General features: G+C 31.8%; 1 protein-coding gene across 6 annotated transcripts in view; it reads right to left on the reverse strand.

Annotated features, from left to right (window-relative positions):
* IPO11 (importin 11) overlaps window positions 1-19,077 on the reverse strand; it is a 169,435-nt gene that overhangs the window by 95,065 nt on the left and 55,293 nt on the right. For all 6 annotated transcript variants that reach the window (XM_011377348.2, XM_011377351.2, XM_011377349.2 and 3 more), the window contains exons 13-20: window positions 17,422-17,512; window positions 15,178-15,225; window positions 14,280-14,385; window positions 11,313-11,439; window positions 6,521-6,554; window positions 6,284-6,324; window positions 4,908-5,024; window positions 403-516 (exon numbers count right to left, since the gene is read on the reverse strand). In XM_011377348.2, coding sequence (XP_011375650.1) covers window positions 403-516; window positions 4,908-5,024; window positions 6,284-6,324; window positions 6,521-6,554; window positions 11,313-11,439; window positions 14,280-14,385; window positions 15,178-15,225; window positions 17,422-17,512 — 678 coding nt within the window. The remainder of the gene's footprint in view (window positions 1-402; window positions 517-4,907; window positions 5,025-6,283; window positions 6,325-6,520; window positions 6,555-11,312; window positions 11,440-14,279; window positions 14,386-15,177; window positions 15,226-17,421; window positions 17,513-19,077) is intronic.

Raw genomic sequence — 19,077 nt, forward strand, 5'->3', positions numbered from 1 at the left:
ACTCACCTGTTTTCCTGCCTTCCCAATTTATAAAAGAAAAAAATTTTATTTTAAATAAAGGATAAAGAGTGAAAACAGAGAAAAAGTTTAGGCATAAAAGCCCTAAATACCAAGGCAGCTGCCTGAAAGGTATAATGGATTATACAAATTATGAGCTACCATCACTGGGGACAGCTACATCTAATAGAAGAAACTGTCTTTAAAAAGTAGAGAATATTTTTCAGATGTCAAAAATGTCCAAAGCAAACATACAAAAGGTGTTTTTAAAACTGTTTAGATAACACATAAGACGAAAAACGTGAGGCCTTTCATTGCTATTTACATAAACCAAATGAAAACAATGAAAAATTTTTTAAAAGAGAAAAAAATACTAAACTAAGAAACTGTGGAGAAGTATCTTACCTGAACAAGATGAATAAGTGTTGTCAGAATAGCACATCTCAACATATTGTGTTCTTCACTCTGCTTCCAAAGAAGAGGCAAATATTGCACCAAGCATCCTACATACGGTCGTATCTATCACAACAAAAATAGGGGAAGCAAAAGAATTGTATTAGGAAAGAAGGCGACTTACTTTAAGAAACACTGACAGACCTGTTAAGTCCCAGACAGCAAATATTTACTATTTACTAGATGTAATGTATTAAGCATATATCCTTTTAAAGGTAAATCATACATTATATAGAGACACAGAGCTCTATAAATATTTTTAAAAATTTTAAACAAGTACCAAATTTATTGCGTAAAATACAATTTAGGAATATAAAATAACACATAGAGGCCAGTTATTTCTTTAGAGTTTAATAGAAAATGCTGCTAATCATGATTCTTTTTTTAATTAAACAGTTTACCTAACTGGAAATACACTGTTTTACAAAGCAGCAGCATTTACGCAGTCATTCAACAATTATCTGACGGCATCTTGCAAGTATCAGGCCTTGAGTACAAGGCACCAGAAAGAAAAGGATATAAAGGTAGACATACAAACCGTTACAACGAGAAAAGAAAAGCGCAATAGTGATGGTGTATGTGAGGGATAGTGGAAACACCGAAGAAAATCCCTTTCAAAGGATAAAATTATTAACATTCTAAATTAAGTTAACTAGTTTTAGAAATATACCCTGAAGCACAGCACAGCTTGACAGTGAGTTTCTTAGAAAATACAATGGATCTACACTGAGGCTGCACAGCACTTCGGCTCTGAACTTAGGGTCGCAGTATTTGGAATTGCTCTAATCAGAACCCTTGGTAGTAAAACAAATGCTAGACCTGCACAGCTTCAGTACTATCTATTTCAATCCCATGGATAAAAATTAAAAATTACTCCCAGAAATAAGAGTTGTTTTTTTTGTTTTTGTTTTTTGCTTATAAAACAGCATACACTATAAAGGTTAGAAAAAAAATTGCAGGGTAGGGGTGTGGAGATTTAAGATATAAGAATGTACAGAAGTTAAATATTTGTCCAAATATTTCAGTGATACCTTATTTTCAAATTTCGAATCAAACTATTACAGTGGATAATATTTACTGCTTTTGCTAAGCACTCTATCTCAAAGATCACTCCAATTAGCTTATAAAAGGAGGCCAATTAACATGTAAAAACGCAGGTTTCAAAATACCTAACTCATTCTTACTCAGCTGAAACAGCATATAACAGCGTAGTTCTACTGATAAGGCAAATAAACTGGTTTTGGTTTTGAACAAATAGAATACTTTTCAAGAAACGGCAGAAAGTACACTATGAATTATAGATGGAATAGGTAAAAAAACTGAAGTACCCAGTTACAGTTGAAAGTCACAAAATATTTATATTCCAATATTAGCTGTTCATTAGAATATAGTTCTAAATTAAAACAAACACTTCAAAACAACTATTTCAGAAATCACCCATAGAGTCACTGTTGCAAAAGACCAAAAAAGGTCTGGGGATTTAGAAAACAGGGTGATGGAATGAGAGTCAAACACATTCCCTTAAGGTAGGGCAAAAGAGGTTTAAAAAAAAGTACATTGGGGCAACCAAGGAAATCTGAATATGGAGTTGGTATCAGACGACAGTACCGCATCAATGTTAATGTCTCTGAGTCTAATGATATTAGAGAACTCTAAATATTAGAGTTCTAATATTTTGGAATGAGTGAAGTATCACGATGTCTGTACTAAAATTAAAATGGTTTTAATTTTTTAAAAATCTGCATATGCACATATCTAATTTTTTAAAATCTGTATATGTGGTAAAATGTTAGTAACTGATGAACTAGGTGAAGGATATATGAGTGGTGATTTATTGCAACTTTTCTGGATTTTTTTGGTAGATCAATAGCAATTATTTGTATAGAGTTTAAAAAATGCATAGATTTAAGGATGTTAGACATCAGGCTAAATAATAACCGTATACTAGAAACTAAACAATGAGCATAATGCAATTGAGAGAAAAAAGTATTCTACATGCATTCAACTTTTGGCATCTCTACTTCATAAAAAATCAGCATTTGGGTAGGAGTACTACAAGTAGTACAGTCTTATGAGTTAGTTTACCACATATAGAGAGATGACCACTTTTGTTGACAACATATTACTGAAAACATGAAAATCAAATATGTGACAGTCTAACAAATGTTTTAACAAGGGTTACATCCACAGATGGTTTTAAAAAATGAGTTCCTAATGACACCTCATCTTTTAGATAATGCTTTCAACAGAATATTTAATATTTCACACGGGCCTTTTAATGTTCTTCTTTTCCTTCAGGAATGTGTAAGTTCAAAGACTGTCTGCCTGACATCACACCTGATGATTCCATGTTTCTTCTGACTATGTATTTATGGGATCCCTGCAGTGGAATAATTTAAGGTTTTCAACTACTTTTGCAGAAAGTACAGGAAATATAATCTTCAAATAATTACACACTATGGTATAAAGGTTAGGGCAACTTCTCTGAACTTCAAAGTTAAACTATTATGTGCCAGAAAGCACTGTTGTAAGACAACTCAAAATATGTATAACGTAATGGACAAAAATCAAATTCAGTATATGAAAGACAGGTGTATATAAATGATGTTGTTCTTCAACGGTAAATATAGGAAAAAGAAAATATAAGAAAAATGAATTATAGACTACAAATAACATTTCCTATCTAAGTTCTGAAAACAAAAAGTACTACTGGATAACTATATCTTCTTATTTACTGATGATAGAATTACCTGAGCTATTTAAGCTGTCTGTGTTCTGAGACATGAGTATGGATAGAAACACAAAAGCATTTTACATTTACAAAGCAACAGAAGTTTCAAATTTTTGGATAAAAAGGTTTAGTTAGAGGTTTGGGGAGATGCAGGTAAGAAATTCCATTTCAATAACAACAAAAAATCTTTAAAAAAGTTCTATTAGCTAGATGATATATAAATAAGATTATAAAAAATAGCCAAATCTTGTTTCCATAATCAATTTTTAAACAAACAACAATTTATTGTTATTGTATTGTGATCTAAATTGAACATTTGTAATAATTTCATACTCATGAAACACCATGAGCTATGTGAGCTCAGAATTATCTTTACCATTTATACATGAGGACACGAGGTTCAACGTCTTGCCCAAGCTACCAGACTCATTGGAGTGATCATAAGGTACATAAATTTAGAATCACTATGTTGTGCATCTGAAACTAATATAATATTATATATCAACTGTAACTGAAATATAAATTTAAAATTTAAATTTAAACAATTTGTAATTTTTTAAAAATTAAAAAAAAAAATCACCTTGCCCAAGCTAAATAGCAAAGACAGAGACCTGAAATGAGTTTAAAAGTTTCAATGACTGAACTCTCTCAATATTGTTTATAAGCCAATACCAAAATAAAATAACATAATTAATGTAATGAGAACCCCAGGTATTAAGAAAATTGATATTACCACCTTTAGATAACTGGATCCAGATCACCTCAAAATAATTAACAGTGATGCAAAAACTGCCACTGAAGTTGCATAATGTTGAGTCTGAAAACTGGCAATGCCAATAAGATGTCCAAAATTTGACAAGTTCCTTAAAATCTCAAACTGAGATAAATTCTAACCCCCTTCCCAAAGGTTTTTGTGAGGATTAAATGAGAAATATATCCAAATCGCTTGGCACAGAAGTTGGTAACTTGCCATTACTCAATAATTGAGAACAAGTCTCATAAACTGACTTAGAATTAATAAACAGGCTCAAGGCATCAAAATTCACTAACAGATCCAGGAGCAGATTCCAAGTATGTAGATTCCAATTAAGTTATCCTTTCCTAATACCTCACAGATTCACTCAGTGCTTTTCAAACAAGAATATGTAATGGTAAACTAGGATATAAGAAAGTACAGGATAATTATAGTGTGGTTTCCAAGACTATCAATTTTCACTAAGATTAGGAGTAATAGGGGATGCTGAACAATTTGACAGTTAAATAATAATTTAACTATTAAGAACTTTACATATCATTTTTATATTAAACCAAACATGGATATAATGTGAGCTAAATCACAAAACACACTTAGTTTTTAAGGTAAAAACAGGCTTCTAAGAATATTTGCCTTTGCTGACAGACATTTGTGGCTAAGCCTTTAAACACACTGAATTTTAAGAAGTACTATTAAGTATAAACTGGATCTGGTAAGAGATATAAAATTATAGTTTCTAAATACCTCTACACTACTAATCCAATTTTTAAATTTTAATTTTCTTAAGTCATTTTTTAAAACCTTGAGTATAAATATGTCAAATTTTGAATGACACATAACTGATATCACAACCTATTTTAATGAATGTTTTAACTTTTAAACAATGTATAGCAAGCAAAGACATTAACGAATTCTACATATACTCTACTTACCTCTCTGACATTTTATTTTCATGATTTAAAACAAAATTACCTGCATGTTGACTCTTTCAATCACACAAGAAAGGACATGTAAAACATGCATCTTTGTGTCACATTCTGTAACTTGCTGCAGTAACTGAAAAAGTAGTGTGAACATGGTTTCCAAATACTGCAGGTCAAAAGGGGGAAAAAAAAGGTTCAAAACAGAAATGTAAGACCTTCACATACAGACAAATAAATAAGCTTAAATCATAATGTCAAAGCAATAAATAAAAGACAAAAAGACAAAGCAACCTCAAATTGTTCAAATTGCCAGTATTTGGAACAGTGATTTTTTTTTTCTTCATTGCTGCTAATCTGTCCACTTTAGATTTTAACTCATCCACAAACAACATTTTCAGAAGAAAACTGTGTCTAAATTTTGTGCTTAAATTTTATATTGCTAACTATTAACAGTGACTTGTCATTGCTCTTCCACATATGCCTGCCATTGTGCAAGGTCTATTCATTAAAGTGAAAGAGATATCAATTACTATGCTCACATACCAACTGTTTGATGTGGCCCTTAACATATGCTGCATGAAGATACAAATTTTTCTAGGTAATATTTGTAACTCTAAGAATGACAGAACATTTCTTATTCAGACAGAAAAAACAAATACCCTATGTCTGACTAGTAACTCTTACATTATAAAAATTATAGCAGAAATTAACAAATACTAGAATGCTAGATACATAAAACAAATACTTGGTATTTCAGATATTGGTTCATTTTTATACAGATTTCTAAAACATATTTCTTTCATTCTAAAATATCTAGTGATTTGTTTATTAAAGAAAAGTCTCTGCTGTACAAGTTTCCACACAAGAATAACAGAGATATTTTTATCATATACCTTTCTTCTTGCCTAGTCCTCTTAAGAACAAACACTACTGCCCAAATGTTATTGATTAATTTAACACGTGCTTACTGAGTACCAATTATGTTAAAATGCCATGCTATGTGCTGGAAGTTGAGTGAAGAATAAAAAGACAAGTAAGACTTGGTAATTATTTTTCAAGTAATTTGTAATCTAGTATAGGATAGAGATATATACACAAACAGCAAAGCAGGATAACATAAGGAATAAAAGTAACAGACACACATGAAATGAAATCACTAGATGTTTTGTAACTGTGACAAAAGAAAAAGTTTAGCAGTCAACTCCAAAACAGATGACAAGATAGCTAAACAAACAAAAAAACAAGCAGAATAAAAGCAAACTTTCAAAGAAAAGTTCCAACAATTACTTCCAAAGTAATCTAATATATTTTTAAACTCAGCCTTAATCAATAATAGCTATATATAATTTCAGCTATAAAACAACTCTTAATAGTCAGAAGAGATAAGCAGAAATTGTTATAAAATCTAGAAATAAATATTCTTACCGGTAGAAACTGATCTGTTCTAAACTCAAAATCATCAACAGGTGAAGAGCAGTTAAGGAATACTAAGAATATGTGAGATTCATCAGGGTAAAATATATATATGAACCAAATATAATAAACCAATCAAAAATTACTTTTTAAATTATCTCATAAATTGATTTAACAAAATAATTAACAATTTTAAAGTGTTGTTAAAATTTTTCACAGTGAAGTATTTTTAAATTCTTTTAAGGATATTTAACTTCAGAGTTGTAGCTGTTTCAATACGGACCTAAAAGAAAGTACATCATGAATTTTGAATCATTCTAGAACTACTAAACATTATTAATATCAAATGATAAAAATTGTATACCAAATATCTTTCTTTACTTTTTGTTAACATTAAAGTCACACAGCATATTCACATCTAGAAATAAAAGGACATTCCTTATTTATAGGGGAAAAAAAAGTAAAGTAGTGTCTACTCCCACCCTCTTAGTTTCACATGATTTCCCTAAGGAGATTTTAATCCAGTGGGTGTTTCCAGGAAGAAAAATAATTTGCCATAAGTGTGTGGAGAGAAAGAATAGTGCAAAGGTGATGCCAGAGGGAAAGGAAAGGTTGAGAAGCAGAGAAGTAGGAAAACAGGGTGAGGCTGGGGAAGCTGCAAAATGTGTAAGTGAAGAGTGAGGGAGGAGAAAAGAAGGAAGATGAGGGAGGAGAAGGAAAACAAATTCTCATTTGTAATTTCTATCACAAGAAATCCTTGAAACGGCAAAAGATATATTCTTAGATTTTTTAAATCCCCAAAGTTAACAAATACAGAAAGGTTTATACAAGCTCTTGACCTTCTCAAATCATATTTTCTTTGTATATCAGCATGTTACCTGGGAAAACCACATTATGACAGCACAATCTCCTTATTTTCTTTCAAGTTTTTCCATGACCTGATCAGCTATTTTGGTACGGGCTACCACACTCATAGTTTCCACATAAAAGTAACATGAACACAAACCATGACTACATCCTATCTGTAAAATGATATATCTAAAACTTTCATTTCCTGGCTAAGAGCCATACTTTCTTAAATGCTATCTATACTTTCCATACCTATAACAACTGTTTTTTAATTTGCAGCTATTTTTCACAATGAAATAGTTTTAATCATTTTACAGGTGCTTCTGAGGCTCTGAGATGACTAGGCATGTTCACCAAATGGTAAGTATTCTACTGCAAAATCCACAGATTCCAAGACCCTAGAGTTCAGATGTTTTCTTACCTGCCTTTTCTTTTTATTTGTTGTCTCTAGCAATAAAATAAACATTTCTAGATTTTTACATGATTTTAAAAATTTGCTGATTATCTACTACGTGCAAACTACTATGCCGTTTTCTAATATGAAATGACCTAAGAAAAATATGGTATGTATACTCATGCAATTAAAAATATTCAATAAGAAACTGTCATCTGCCAGGCATTGTGTTGGGTGCTGTACAAAAAGAGCTGGGTAAGATGCACCTAGTCCTTTACTTTAGAGACCTTATAATCGAGGAGAGAGAAAAACACCCAGATATTAAATAATTAATAAATATAGCTAATTTGAAAAGCTTAAGAACAGGATAATCCCCTTGAGAACATGGACTATGTCTAGTCATCTTCAAATTGTCAGCATTTAGTACTATGTATTAATAATTTAATTCACAAACACGAGAATATGAAAACCCCCCAAAAGAAAATCAAATTGCCAGTACATTAACACTTAAATCTCTTTTGATTTTTCTCCACAAAAGGATGAAGGGAAAAAGGGTACAGAGATGTATTTAACCCATAATCATGACATTTATGCAAATAAGTATAGGAAACAAAAGACAGTTGAATGAAAGCTGTGCTTGCCCTCCTAATAAAAGGAAGTCAGTGCAGTATCACATGCAAAGAAAAAGATGAAATGAATTGAGACTTGCCTGCACTCCAGTTTAACTGCAAGATTAGGAAGCCAGATGATATGGGAAAACAAAAAGCAGACAGAGTAAGAGAGGAGCATTTAAAATGTAACAAATAAAATAAGAACAAAATTAGCTCTTCCTGAGCTATAAAAGAAATAAGAATTTACTGCATAAAGAGAATAAATTTTGCAGTAATTCATTAGTAATGGGGGAAGAAATGAGAACCTGAGTTTATAGAATAAAGAACTGGAGAATGTGGCAGAAGACAGGTAGAAGAGAACACAATTTCTAGGACACTAATTGTTCAACAAATACTTGATAAATGCAAATAAAACAAAACAAAATAAAACAAAATAAATCCTCCCTTAACATGATTCTAAACATGAGTATTCATAGAATAAATCCAGACTTTCTGAAGGAGACTGAAACCCTAAGTATCCAGAACTGGATCCAGACTGTGAACTCAGCCTGTGAGTCTACACTATACTTCCAGGTGGAACCACAGAAAATTCCTGAAAAGATAACAAGTTAATTCCATACTGGAGCAAACAAATGCCATCAATGTATGAGAACCATTGGAAGGATCTCAGAAAGCAAGAGAGCAATAGAGAAATGAACAAGAAGAAACCATAGATCAACTCTACTTCCAAAGAACACTACAAAGATAAGAGTATTGAGACAATTCCACAGTCAGTGTCAATGGGAATGAGCGTTGGGATAACTGTCAAGGTGGTTGATTTGAGTTCAAGACCTGAAGTAGCCTACCTGACCATTTCCACTGCCTGCTCATAGCAGTGAATGCAATTCCACACACTAAAGCAGTATGCATGGTGCTGGGGCCAAAAATAACTGGCAGTGTCTCTGAGACTTAAGACCACCAGGAAAATGTAAATAAGTCAGCCATGAAAGAATAATCTTGAAAGGAAGTAACCTGCTAAAGAGAAAAAGAAGAATGACTTTATAATCTTTTATCCCTATCTCCTAATTTTCTTCAATAAACATTTTCTAAGACTTTACTCCATGCTAGGCATAAGAGATACTAATATAAATAATATTATCTATGCATTTATACTATTACTACTTGGTAGTACTTATAGCACTTTTTTTACTCTATTCTACAATAAAGTCAAGAACAGCCAATTACATAATTTGGTGTTTTTGAAATACATATATATTTTTCCTAAAAGGATAAAAAACATCTTCAATTTACTCATCTCCTTTTAAGAAAAAAATTCTAAAGCTCATTTTCAGATAATATGGATACTAGACATATCGGTACAAACCCAAAACTGACTACAGGAAACTTACTAAATTAAGGTTTCCTTTCTTTCTGGTTTTAGTGGCCTCATATTTTGATGTCAAACACAGATTTTTTTTTTTTTTGATATTTCCTTTGGAAATTACATTCACTGAATATGTGAATTCGAAATTTATTTTGTGAAAACACAGACTAGCCTACAGTTAAAAAACTTGTAGCAGTGTTTTGGAGACACAAAGGATATGCAACTGGAAAAACAAAATCAAAACTATAAGACAGAAAGACTGACAGAATTGGGAGACCCATAGAAGGCACAAGAGTGGAAAGACAGGAGAATGTCAATGTACCCTATGTAAAATATCTCTGCCCAGATCCCAGCTGCACCTCCCACAGTGCATTCAGGGTTCACTACAGTCACATACATGCCACTAAAAGTCCCTTCTTAATCTCCATTAACTGGCTTACCATCTTGAAAATTCGCTTCTTATGCTGGTAGTAAACCTGTCCATGAAGATGGCCACTTCTTTGCTTGATATACAACAACCGTAGCACACTCCACCTCTAAACTATAAACCTGGCTGAGCAAACATTTACATTTTATATTGCCTCTCACGAAGTTGAAAGAATACACTAATGCTAATCTTTTGGTAGCTACCATTTGTTTTATTGAAGGTTGCAAGTATAACCTAAGTACACCCTTTTTAAAAAATTACTTGTAATTTCCCAAACTGAAAAATATAATTGACTCCAAAAGCTTACAACCTAAAGAAGCTCAATATATATACATCTAATATTCTGGTTAAAGAATCACCTGGGGTCCTAGGAAAAGGTTCCTCTCACCTAATATTTAGTCATTCTGTTTACACCGTGGAAATAGCTTTCTCAAACCTGAAACTTGCCATAAGCATTGCATCTGCTAAGTAACATGTTCAAAGAGGAATAGATGGGAACATATCTAAGATTTTTTTAAAAGGATTTTTCAATAAAGCACTGTAGCATTGTTGTCCTTATTAGAAAAAACAAACACAATATAAATGGAACCTTACTTCACATCATGTTTAAAAATAAATTCCAGATGGAATAAAGAACCAAAAGTGAAGAAAATGGATGTATTAAATAAGAAACAAACAAACAAACAAAAAAAACGGAAAAAGGAAATCAATAAATATGCGCTAAAATTAAAAACCTCTGCTCAACAAAAAGACAAAAGAATGAGAGTGGAAAGATACAGAGATTCAACTGCATTCATGATGTTTTATTTCTTAAATATTTAAAATATATATGAACAATTATTACACTGCAAATATAGAAAACTGGGTGGTAAGCACATAGGTGTTCAGTATGTTAGTCACTGATTTTTTTCTCTGTTCTTGATATAATTCTTAACTTTTAAATTGTAATAAATTAAAAGCCTCGCCTTTTTAAAGTTGAGTCAGAAATAAGCTTAGAAGTAAAAAACTTCAGAGCAGTTATCATCTTAAACCTAATCAAGTTTTCCAACATTTATAACAAAAAGTTTCCAAATATTGCACTATTACAAATACTTATTCATTATGTCTAGATCAAATTTTAGTTTGTAAAATTTGGATATCTCGCATAAATAAGTTAAATTGCTAAATACTGAGGAAAAATTACAAAATTTCAAATAACCAAAATAATTTCATTCAATTTGCATTATATTCCCCCAGATCAAACAATAATGTTAAACTTCTGTGCAATTATCAGAGATAGAGATGTACTCTACCCAATGGCCTCTGATATTATAAAATTTATGGAGTCCTATTCTAAAGAACAATATAGATTAAACCTATAAAAAGAACTCTTTTATTTACGACTTTAAACAACATACCACTAAATCTTGGTCTTGAAGCAAGTTACAAATTGCCTCATATAACATGGGTCTTAAGTCAGACTTGAATTTCACAGAAATCCACTGACCGACGAGCCAAATCACCCTGCGTCGCAATGGCTTATACCTAGATAGGGAAAATCATGAAATTAAAATGTTAAATATTTTAAGAAGTCTATTTCACTTAATATATTTCACTATTTAAATCTAAAATGCAGTAAAAAAGCAATCTACATTTTTATACAAAAGTTTTAAAGCTATTTCTAAATGTGTCACATTATAAATTTTAACAATAAAGTCCTGATCTAAAAACTTAAAAATTCTTAAGCGGACCTACTGTAAACTATTATTTTGTATTAAAGAACTATAACCTAAATATGGACATAAAAACAAGTCCATTTCTGTTCTTCAAGTAACCAAAAATGGTTAATTCAAACAGGCATAACTAGCTAACATCCCAAACCCTGAGGATGGAGAGGTCCAAAAATAATAATAAAAGAGCTCCTATATTCGATTTTCCAATTCCAATTCTGTTAGTCTCATAAAGATTATTTTTGGAATATTGTGAGAGCTTTCTAGACTTACAGGAAATAGTCATATAAATTTACACAGATTTTGGCTAAACTCTTACTTTGAAAAGGTGACCAAATATAGAATGTGGTTCAGATCATCAAAAATAATGATTTATATTTGAAAAGCTGTGAAACATTTGCAGTAACATGTACATACATTTTCTATGGTCATCTCTGCTACAGGAAACAGTAGTTCTTTGGGCAATGAGAAAAACCACAAAGCTATAAACAACTGTGTCTAAGAATTCCACCCATTAAGTCTCTTCTTGATATTATATGAATTTTAGTGGCAAGATGATATTATTTCTGGGTGTAAATTAAAAAAAAAAAAGCTAATAAACATACCATATTTTTTTTTAGAAAATTATAACCTTATAAGATGATCAAGCACATAGAAAGAATTGCTCATCATAATTACAAAATGTGTATGTCTCCTGCCCTCAAAAAGTTTATAATACACCTAAAAGAATTAAAGAATGCAATGCTATATACTAGAATTTCAGAAATGGAAAAGAGAATAGTGGGCAAAGGGAAATGGGATTTGAACAGCCTTTAAAATAAAACAGTATTCTGGACAGAAAATTGAAAACAATGCCATTTCAAGGGATAAGGACTGTTTGAACAAAATCGCAGGGGTGGAAGTAAACAAGGCTTTTGTAGAGTTAATGAAGGAATCACAGAACCAACAATTTTGGACTGAGATCTTTGAGATTTCCACATTCAACATTCTATTCCAGACAAAAAGAATGAAACTCAGAAAGGTGAAATTCCAAGACCACAGTCACTTCTGGGCAGAGTTAAAATTAGGAGTTAAATTGCTCCTCAAAGTGTGTGGTCCCTGAACCAGCAGCATCATTTTCCTGGAAGCATGATAGAATCACACAATCTGACCAGACCCCAACCTATAAGCTAAACCAGAACCTGCATTTCAACAACTGGGTGACTCATATACAAATGAAACTTTGAGAAATACTGATCTAGATCAGCTCTGTCCAAAAGAAATATAATAAAAGCCAATATGCAAGTCTAAATTTTTTAGTAACCACACTAAAACAAGTAAAAAGAAACAGGTGAAATTTTAATAGTATTTTTATTTATCTCAATATTTCCAAAATATTATCATTCCAACATGTAATCAACACATATTTTACACTGCTTTAATTTTTAAATTTAAGTTTTAGTAAATTAAAATTAATTTCCTCAGTTGCACTAAGTACATTTCAAGTGCTCAATGATCATATGTACTAGCTACTTCCCGGGACAGCACAGGTGTAGACTAAATAGTCTCTTGGGTGTAAGGGCAATCAAACTGTACATCTGTCTCCCTACTGAAGGCTTTCTCTCCATCAATGGCTCACTAGCTTCCTGAGGGCAGAGTGGCAGACCATCTTATTCACCACTGGCTCTACGGGACAAGGCAAATTCTAAATGTTGAAATATTTGTTGACTAAATAAATGATTGAAGAACTAAATGAATAAATAGCTACTTACTCATCAAAATTACTTTTAAAGTACCTCTAGCTCTACGATTCTATGGTTCTCAAGATTTATAAAATGATCCATATATGGATGGCCCTCCATTCATTAATGTAGTCAAGAAATACTAACTGATCTATGACTGACTATATGCTAGGCATTCTGATAGGCACATCTACAGAAATAAATCAATAGAACTGCAAAACAAGAAGTCTCAGAATTTTTTTTGTCTCGAATTTTAAACCAAGGAAAAATTTATAAAAACTTTAAAAGACCTTTCCCTTCCATTTTACTCATTAAGTACCCAAAATTAAAATATCACACAAATATTTAAATGTACATAAAATATAAGAATGGGCAAAAGTCCTAATAAATGGCAGATAGAGCTGTGCTACTGAATTAAGTACCTCAACATGAGCCTAAAGTGTGTTCAAATGCTTCTTGCCATGGTGTATCTATAACTTACTCTACTCTCTCCCAAAAGACTTTCAGTATGCTTTGTGTTATCCCATTCTTTTCAGGATGGTAATTGGGTTAGGCTACTTTTGACGTCAGGCCTACTTCCTGCTAAGTCTCCAAATGGCTCCCTTTTAAACACATTTTCTTTCTACAATTCAGAGACTTCCATCTTCCCTAACCTTTGCATAAAATTTCACCTTTTCCTATACAAACTATCATATCTAATATCGAACACTTCAAACATATTATAATTCACATTTGAACTAAAATAACACAACAAACTTTTGTATGGTTTTCTGTTACATAAGATTTAGATGTCTTATTCCTTTCTATACTAGACACTATCAGCTAAGCCATACTGAGTCTTTTTATCATTTTAAACAATTTTAATGGCTTATTTTCATTAGAATATCACTATGATAAAATTAAGTGTATAATAAACACAAAGTTTTATACTTGCCTATTGTGAATGACTTGTAATTCTGGAAGAAGTTGGTTTTTAAACCACTGATCAAAATCAACACTGTCAAACAGCTCATAAGCTGCTAATCCAACAGCATTATACACTAAAAAGAAGATATGAGAAAAAAAATTAATTTCAGATACTGGGCCAAATACTAAGTGCCTTATATAAGAAACTAAGCCTTAAGGACTACTTTGAAATATGTAATGTGTTAATAAAATGAAATCTAAATTGTTTCAATCACTGAAATTTTTTAAATAGACATTTTAGAAACATTATTTAAAGTTACTTTATGTTTTTCCTGAATATCCCTTTAGTGCTTTCGAACAGGTTATAATTATTTTAAAATATTCAAGTCAAATTATAAAAATTATAAAATAGCATCTGCTTCCAAATAGATGCAATATATAATGATCTGGTCCCTACTTACCCTCTCTCCAGCCTCATCTCTCACCAAACCCCTTAACTCCTATGTTTCAATTAAACCAAAACATTCTCAGTTCAAAAAATAACTGTGCTTGCTCCTTTTCCCTTCAAGTGTTTGTACAACTCCTGCTTCTGCTTGGAACCCTCTTTCTGCACCACCCCCTCCTCTGGCTAACTCCCATTCACCCTTGTGTTCTCATATTATACTTCTTCAGGAGCCTTTCCCAAGGTACGCCAAAACTATCTTGTGGTTTTCCACAGTACTAACTGATTACCACCTACTTTAGCATTAATCAATTGGTACTATGTCATAATCAACTATCTGCTCATATGGTTATCTCCTCTACCAGACAGTTCCTGTACTTTAAGTATCCTTGTATCCTAACTCCACCAGCATAACTCCTGCTACAAAACAGACACACCATCTATCAAAGAAATAAATGTTTCTAATCACTTTAGTTTAACATACCAGCATCTTTGATTAATAGTGCATTCATATCTTCCACATTAGTGGGCCCTGAAAAAATAAGTATCAGTAAAAGTAAATAAAATTAGCTATTAATAAATATTTTATTTAAACTCAATTTGTTAGTTTCTTGATTCAATTAGGCACAATATATTTTATGATACTAAATATATGTATAGGTGTAAAGGGAAAGTCTAAGTTTTATTATCATCACTGTTAGAGAACACAGGTACAATAAGTAAAACTATATTATAACTTTAAAAACCATTCTAGCATCTTTGAAAAATGTAATATTAAGCAACAGTCTAGAAAAAGGCATGCCCCAAATTGCTACTATATTATGCTGTTTGTTAAAAAAAAAAAAATCTTTAAAAGAAAAGAATAAAAATATGAATTTCACAACAGAAAATAAAAGAACAAGAACAGGCAATTCATACAAGATGCTCTAAATACAAAAAATAAACCAGGTTATAATAGTACATTAAAAAGTGACAACAAAATTAAAAGTGCAAACAGAAAAGTGATCGCCATTATGTAATGTGGACATTTTAGAATAAAAAGGTGGTAGTCTCTGCACTATTATCCAGAAAGGAGAGTACCATGGTTAAGACATGAAAAACAGTTTATTACTATTTCTTTAGAATAAAAAGATTTCTAGAGAGTGTATCAAAGCACTTTTCTGTTAAATATGAATTTTTAAACTCACTAGTCTAATAAGCTAGAATAAGTACAGCTCTAAATAAGCAAATTGCTCCAGAACTAGACATAAAACCTGAACTCCAATCAGTAAAAACGTTACCAGCATACAGCAACTTATCAGAGTGTAACTTACATAGCTTATCCACTTTCCTACAGCAGCTTAAAAAAAAAAAATGGATGGGAGAAAACGAATAATGTTCTAACTTCACCAAAAATGTAACTTAAGCAGCATAAATATTATCAAATTTAAGAATCTATAATCCCATATCAAGAAATTAATAAATTATACATTCAGAAATCAAATGTATTTTCATTCCCATAAGAAAATATGATTACTACTCAATTATTTTTTAAAATTACCACAGTAGAACTTGACTGAGAGCTCATTTTTCCCCCTTGGTTTATAATTTAAGCAGGAACACTCTACTAGGTTTTTGAGAGAAGGAAAGCCTAAAAAGTGAGCTACCCTCTAACTACTACAAATGAGATCAGCAATCTCCCTCCCTACAAATTCTCTTCGTGTTGTTTCCTTACATCACCACCTACTCAATCCCTGATCCCTTACAATGTGATTCCTACCCAACCAATCAAGTAATTTTTTGTCTAAGATTCTACTGCCTTCTTTCCTCTTACAGCACTGGACATTTCTGACAACATGCTCTTCTCCAGAATTCATATCCATACTTCTCTTCATATCTGAGAGAGCTTCTTACCTTTTTTTTTTTTTTTGCAGGGTCTTCACCTCCTCATAGCCCTAAAGGTGAAAGTCTCAGATTCTGTCCTTGAACTTCTTTTCTTCTTCCAAGGCTCCTCATACACACCCCCCAAAAGTAAAGCTCTATCTACAACAACTATTAATAACTGCTTTCCCTGTTATTAAGACTCTGAAGTTCAAGATCATCTCTGATCACTTTCCCCTGGCCAGCACAAGTCAATTAGTTGCCAAAAGCAATTAATCAACAAAAAGTTACTGAGTGTGCCAGGCACTGGGAATAATGTGTGAACAAAACAAATATGATCACTGCCCCCTCCATGGAATTTACAGTATAGTAGAAAAGTCAGTAATGACAAATTGTTAACAGTTAAATAATTAAAATTCCTTGTGTACAAAGTACAATGATCAAGTGCTAAAAATTTCACTTTATCATTCTCTCTTAAATCCGATATCTTCTCTCCATGCCCATAGCCACTGTTCTGAGGCTAACATTTATTATTTTATCCTTTTCTCCCACTACTTCTCACAACATGCTCCAGATGGACTATTTCCCCAAGCAATATACTTGACTGCCTATTTCCCTGATGCGGCTATTAAATTTACAATAGCTAAATCTATCACATTAAAGGCCAAAAAGGCCTTCTTTCATAAATTGCTCATTCTTGTTCTCTATCCTGAAGGCTATGACTGCAGAAAAGAACACATTCAGTCTTTCTCAAATTCATATACTTATATGATCTAGGAAACAGGGCAATGCACATATTAGGAGTTCAAATTATTTTAACTGAATATTAATTAACAGATAAATTAAAATATTGCAAAATATATCTCACCTTGAAGTGTCTGCATCATTTCTAGAAGTACGGGAGTAAGAGTCTGATTATATTCATGGAATATATCTATAAATAGTACTTCAGTGCAAGGCTAGAAGGGAAAAAAATTTCTAATGAAAATTACATTAATTCTATAATAAAGCAAATACTTATTCTTAAAATCCTAGAACTCTAAAAATGTTTCCAAGTCTTAATGTTTTCTTTTCAAAAAGTAGATTACTATTTTTTGTAAACACAATGGGAAACAAAATCAAATTATAATAATTTAATGCATAATATGCAGAAAGTTTATTTCATTGTTTAAATCATTTGGCACTAAAAAATGCTTAGTTTTTTGAGGACCCTCCATACTGTTTTCCATAGTGGCTGTACCAATTTGCAGTCCCACCAGCAGTATATGAGGGTTCCTTTGGCTCCGCATCCTCTCCAGCATTTGTTATTACATGTCCTGTTGATTACAGCCATTCTAACAGGTGTAAGATGGTATCTCATTGTGGTTTTGATTTGCATTTCTCTAATAGCTAGTGATGTTGAGCATCTTTTTGTTTGTTGGCCATTTGTATGTCCTCTGGGGAGAAGTGTCTGTTCAGATCCTCTGTTTATTTTTTGATTGGATCATTTGTTTTTTTTGTTGTTGTTGTTACTGAGTTGTATGAGTTCTTTGTGTATTTAGGATATTAGGCCCTTATCAGAAGTGTTGCTTGCAAATATATTTTCCCATTTGGCTGGCTGTCTCTTTACCTTGTTGACTGTTTCTTTTGCTGAGCAGAAGCTTTTTAGTTTGATGTAGTCCCATTCATTTATTTTTGCTTTTATTTCCCTTGCCTTTGAGGTCAAATTCATAAAATCCTCTTTAATTCTAAGGTCCTTGAGTTTCATTCCTATGTTTTTTTCTATGCATTTTATTGTTTCAGGTCTTATATTCAGGTCCTTAATCCATTTTGAGTTAATTTTGGTATGTGGTAATAGACAACAGTCTAGTTTCATTCTTTTGCAGGTGGCTTTCCAGTTTTCCTAGCACCATTTATTGAAGTGGCTTTCCTTTATCCACTTTATGTTTTCCACTTTTTTGTCGAAAATTATTTGCCCATATAAATATGGGTTTACTTCTGGACTCTCAATTCTGTTCCACGGGTCCATGTGTCTGTTTTGTTGCCAATACCATGCCGTTTTGATTACTGTCGCTTTGTGATATAATTTGAAGTCGGGCAGAGTAATGCCTCCAGCCTCGTTCTTTTTTCTCAGGATGGCTTTGGCAATTCGGAGCCTTTTGTGCTTCCATATGAATCTGATGATTTTTTGTTCTATTTCTTTAAAAAATGCCGATGAAATTTTGATAGGGATTGTATTAAATCTGTATAATGCTTTAGGTAATATGGTCATTTTAACTATGTTGATTCTTCCAATCCAAGAACACAGAATATCTTTCCCTTCTTTGTATTTGCTTCGATTGCTTTTAATAGAGTCTTGTAGTTTCATTATATAAGTCCTTCACATATTTCGTTAAATGTATTCCTAGGTATTATATTCTTTTTGTAAAGCAAATTTTAAAAAAATTTTAAAGAACTAATAATTTCTCTGATTTACAATGTCTCTGGTTTTCTACATAAGCTTATGAAACTCAAAACAGCAAAACATATTTTTAGAAAAACAATG

The sequence above is a fragment of the Pteropus vampyrus genome, unplaced genomic scaffold (assembly GCF_000151845.1).
Source record: "Pteropus vampyrus isolate Shadow unplaced genomic scaffold, Pvam_2.0 Scaffold310, whole genome shotgun sequence".
Taxonomy (NCBI): Eukaryota; Metazoa; Chordata; class Mammalia; order Chiroptera; family Pteropodidae; genus Pteropus; species Pteropus vampyrus.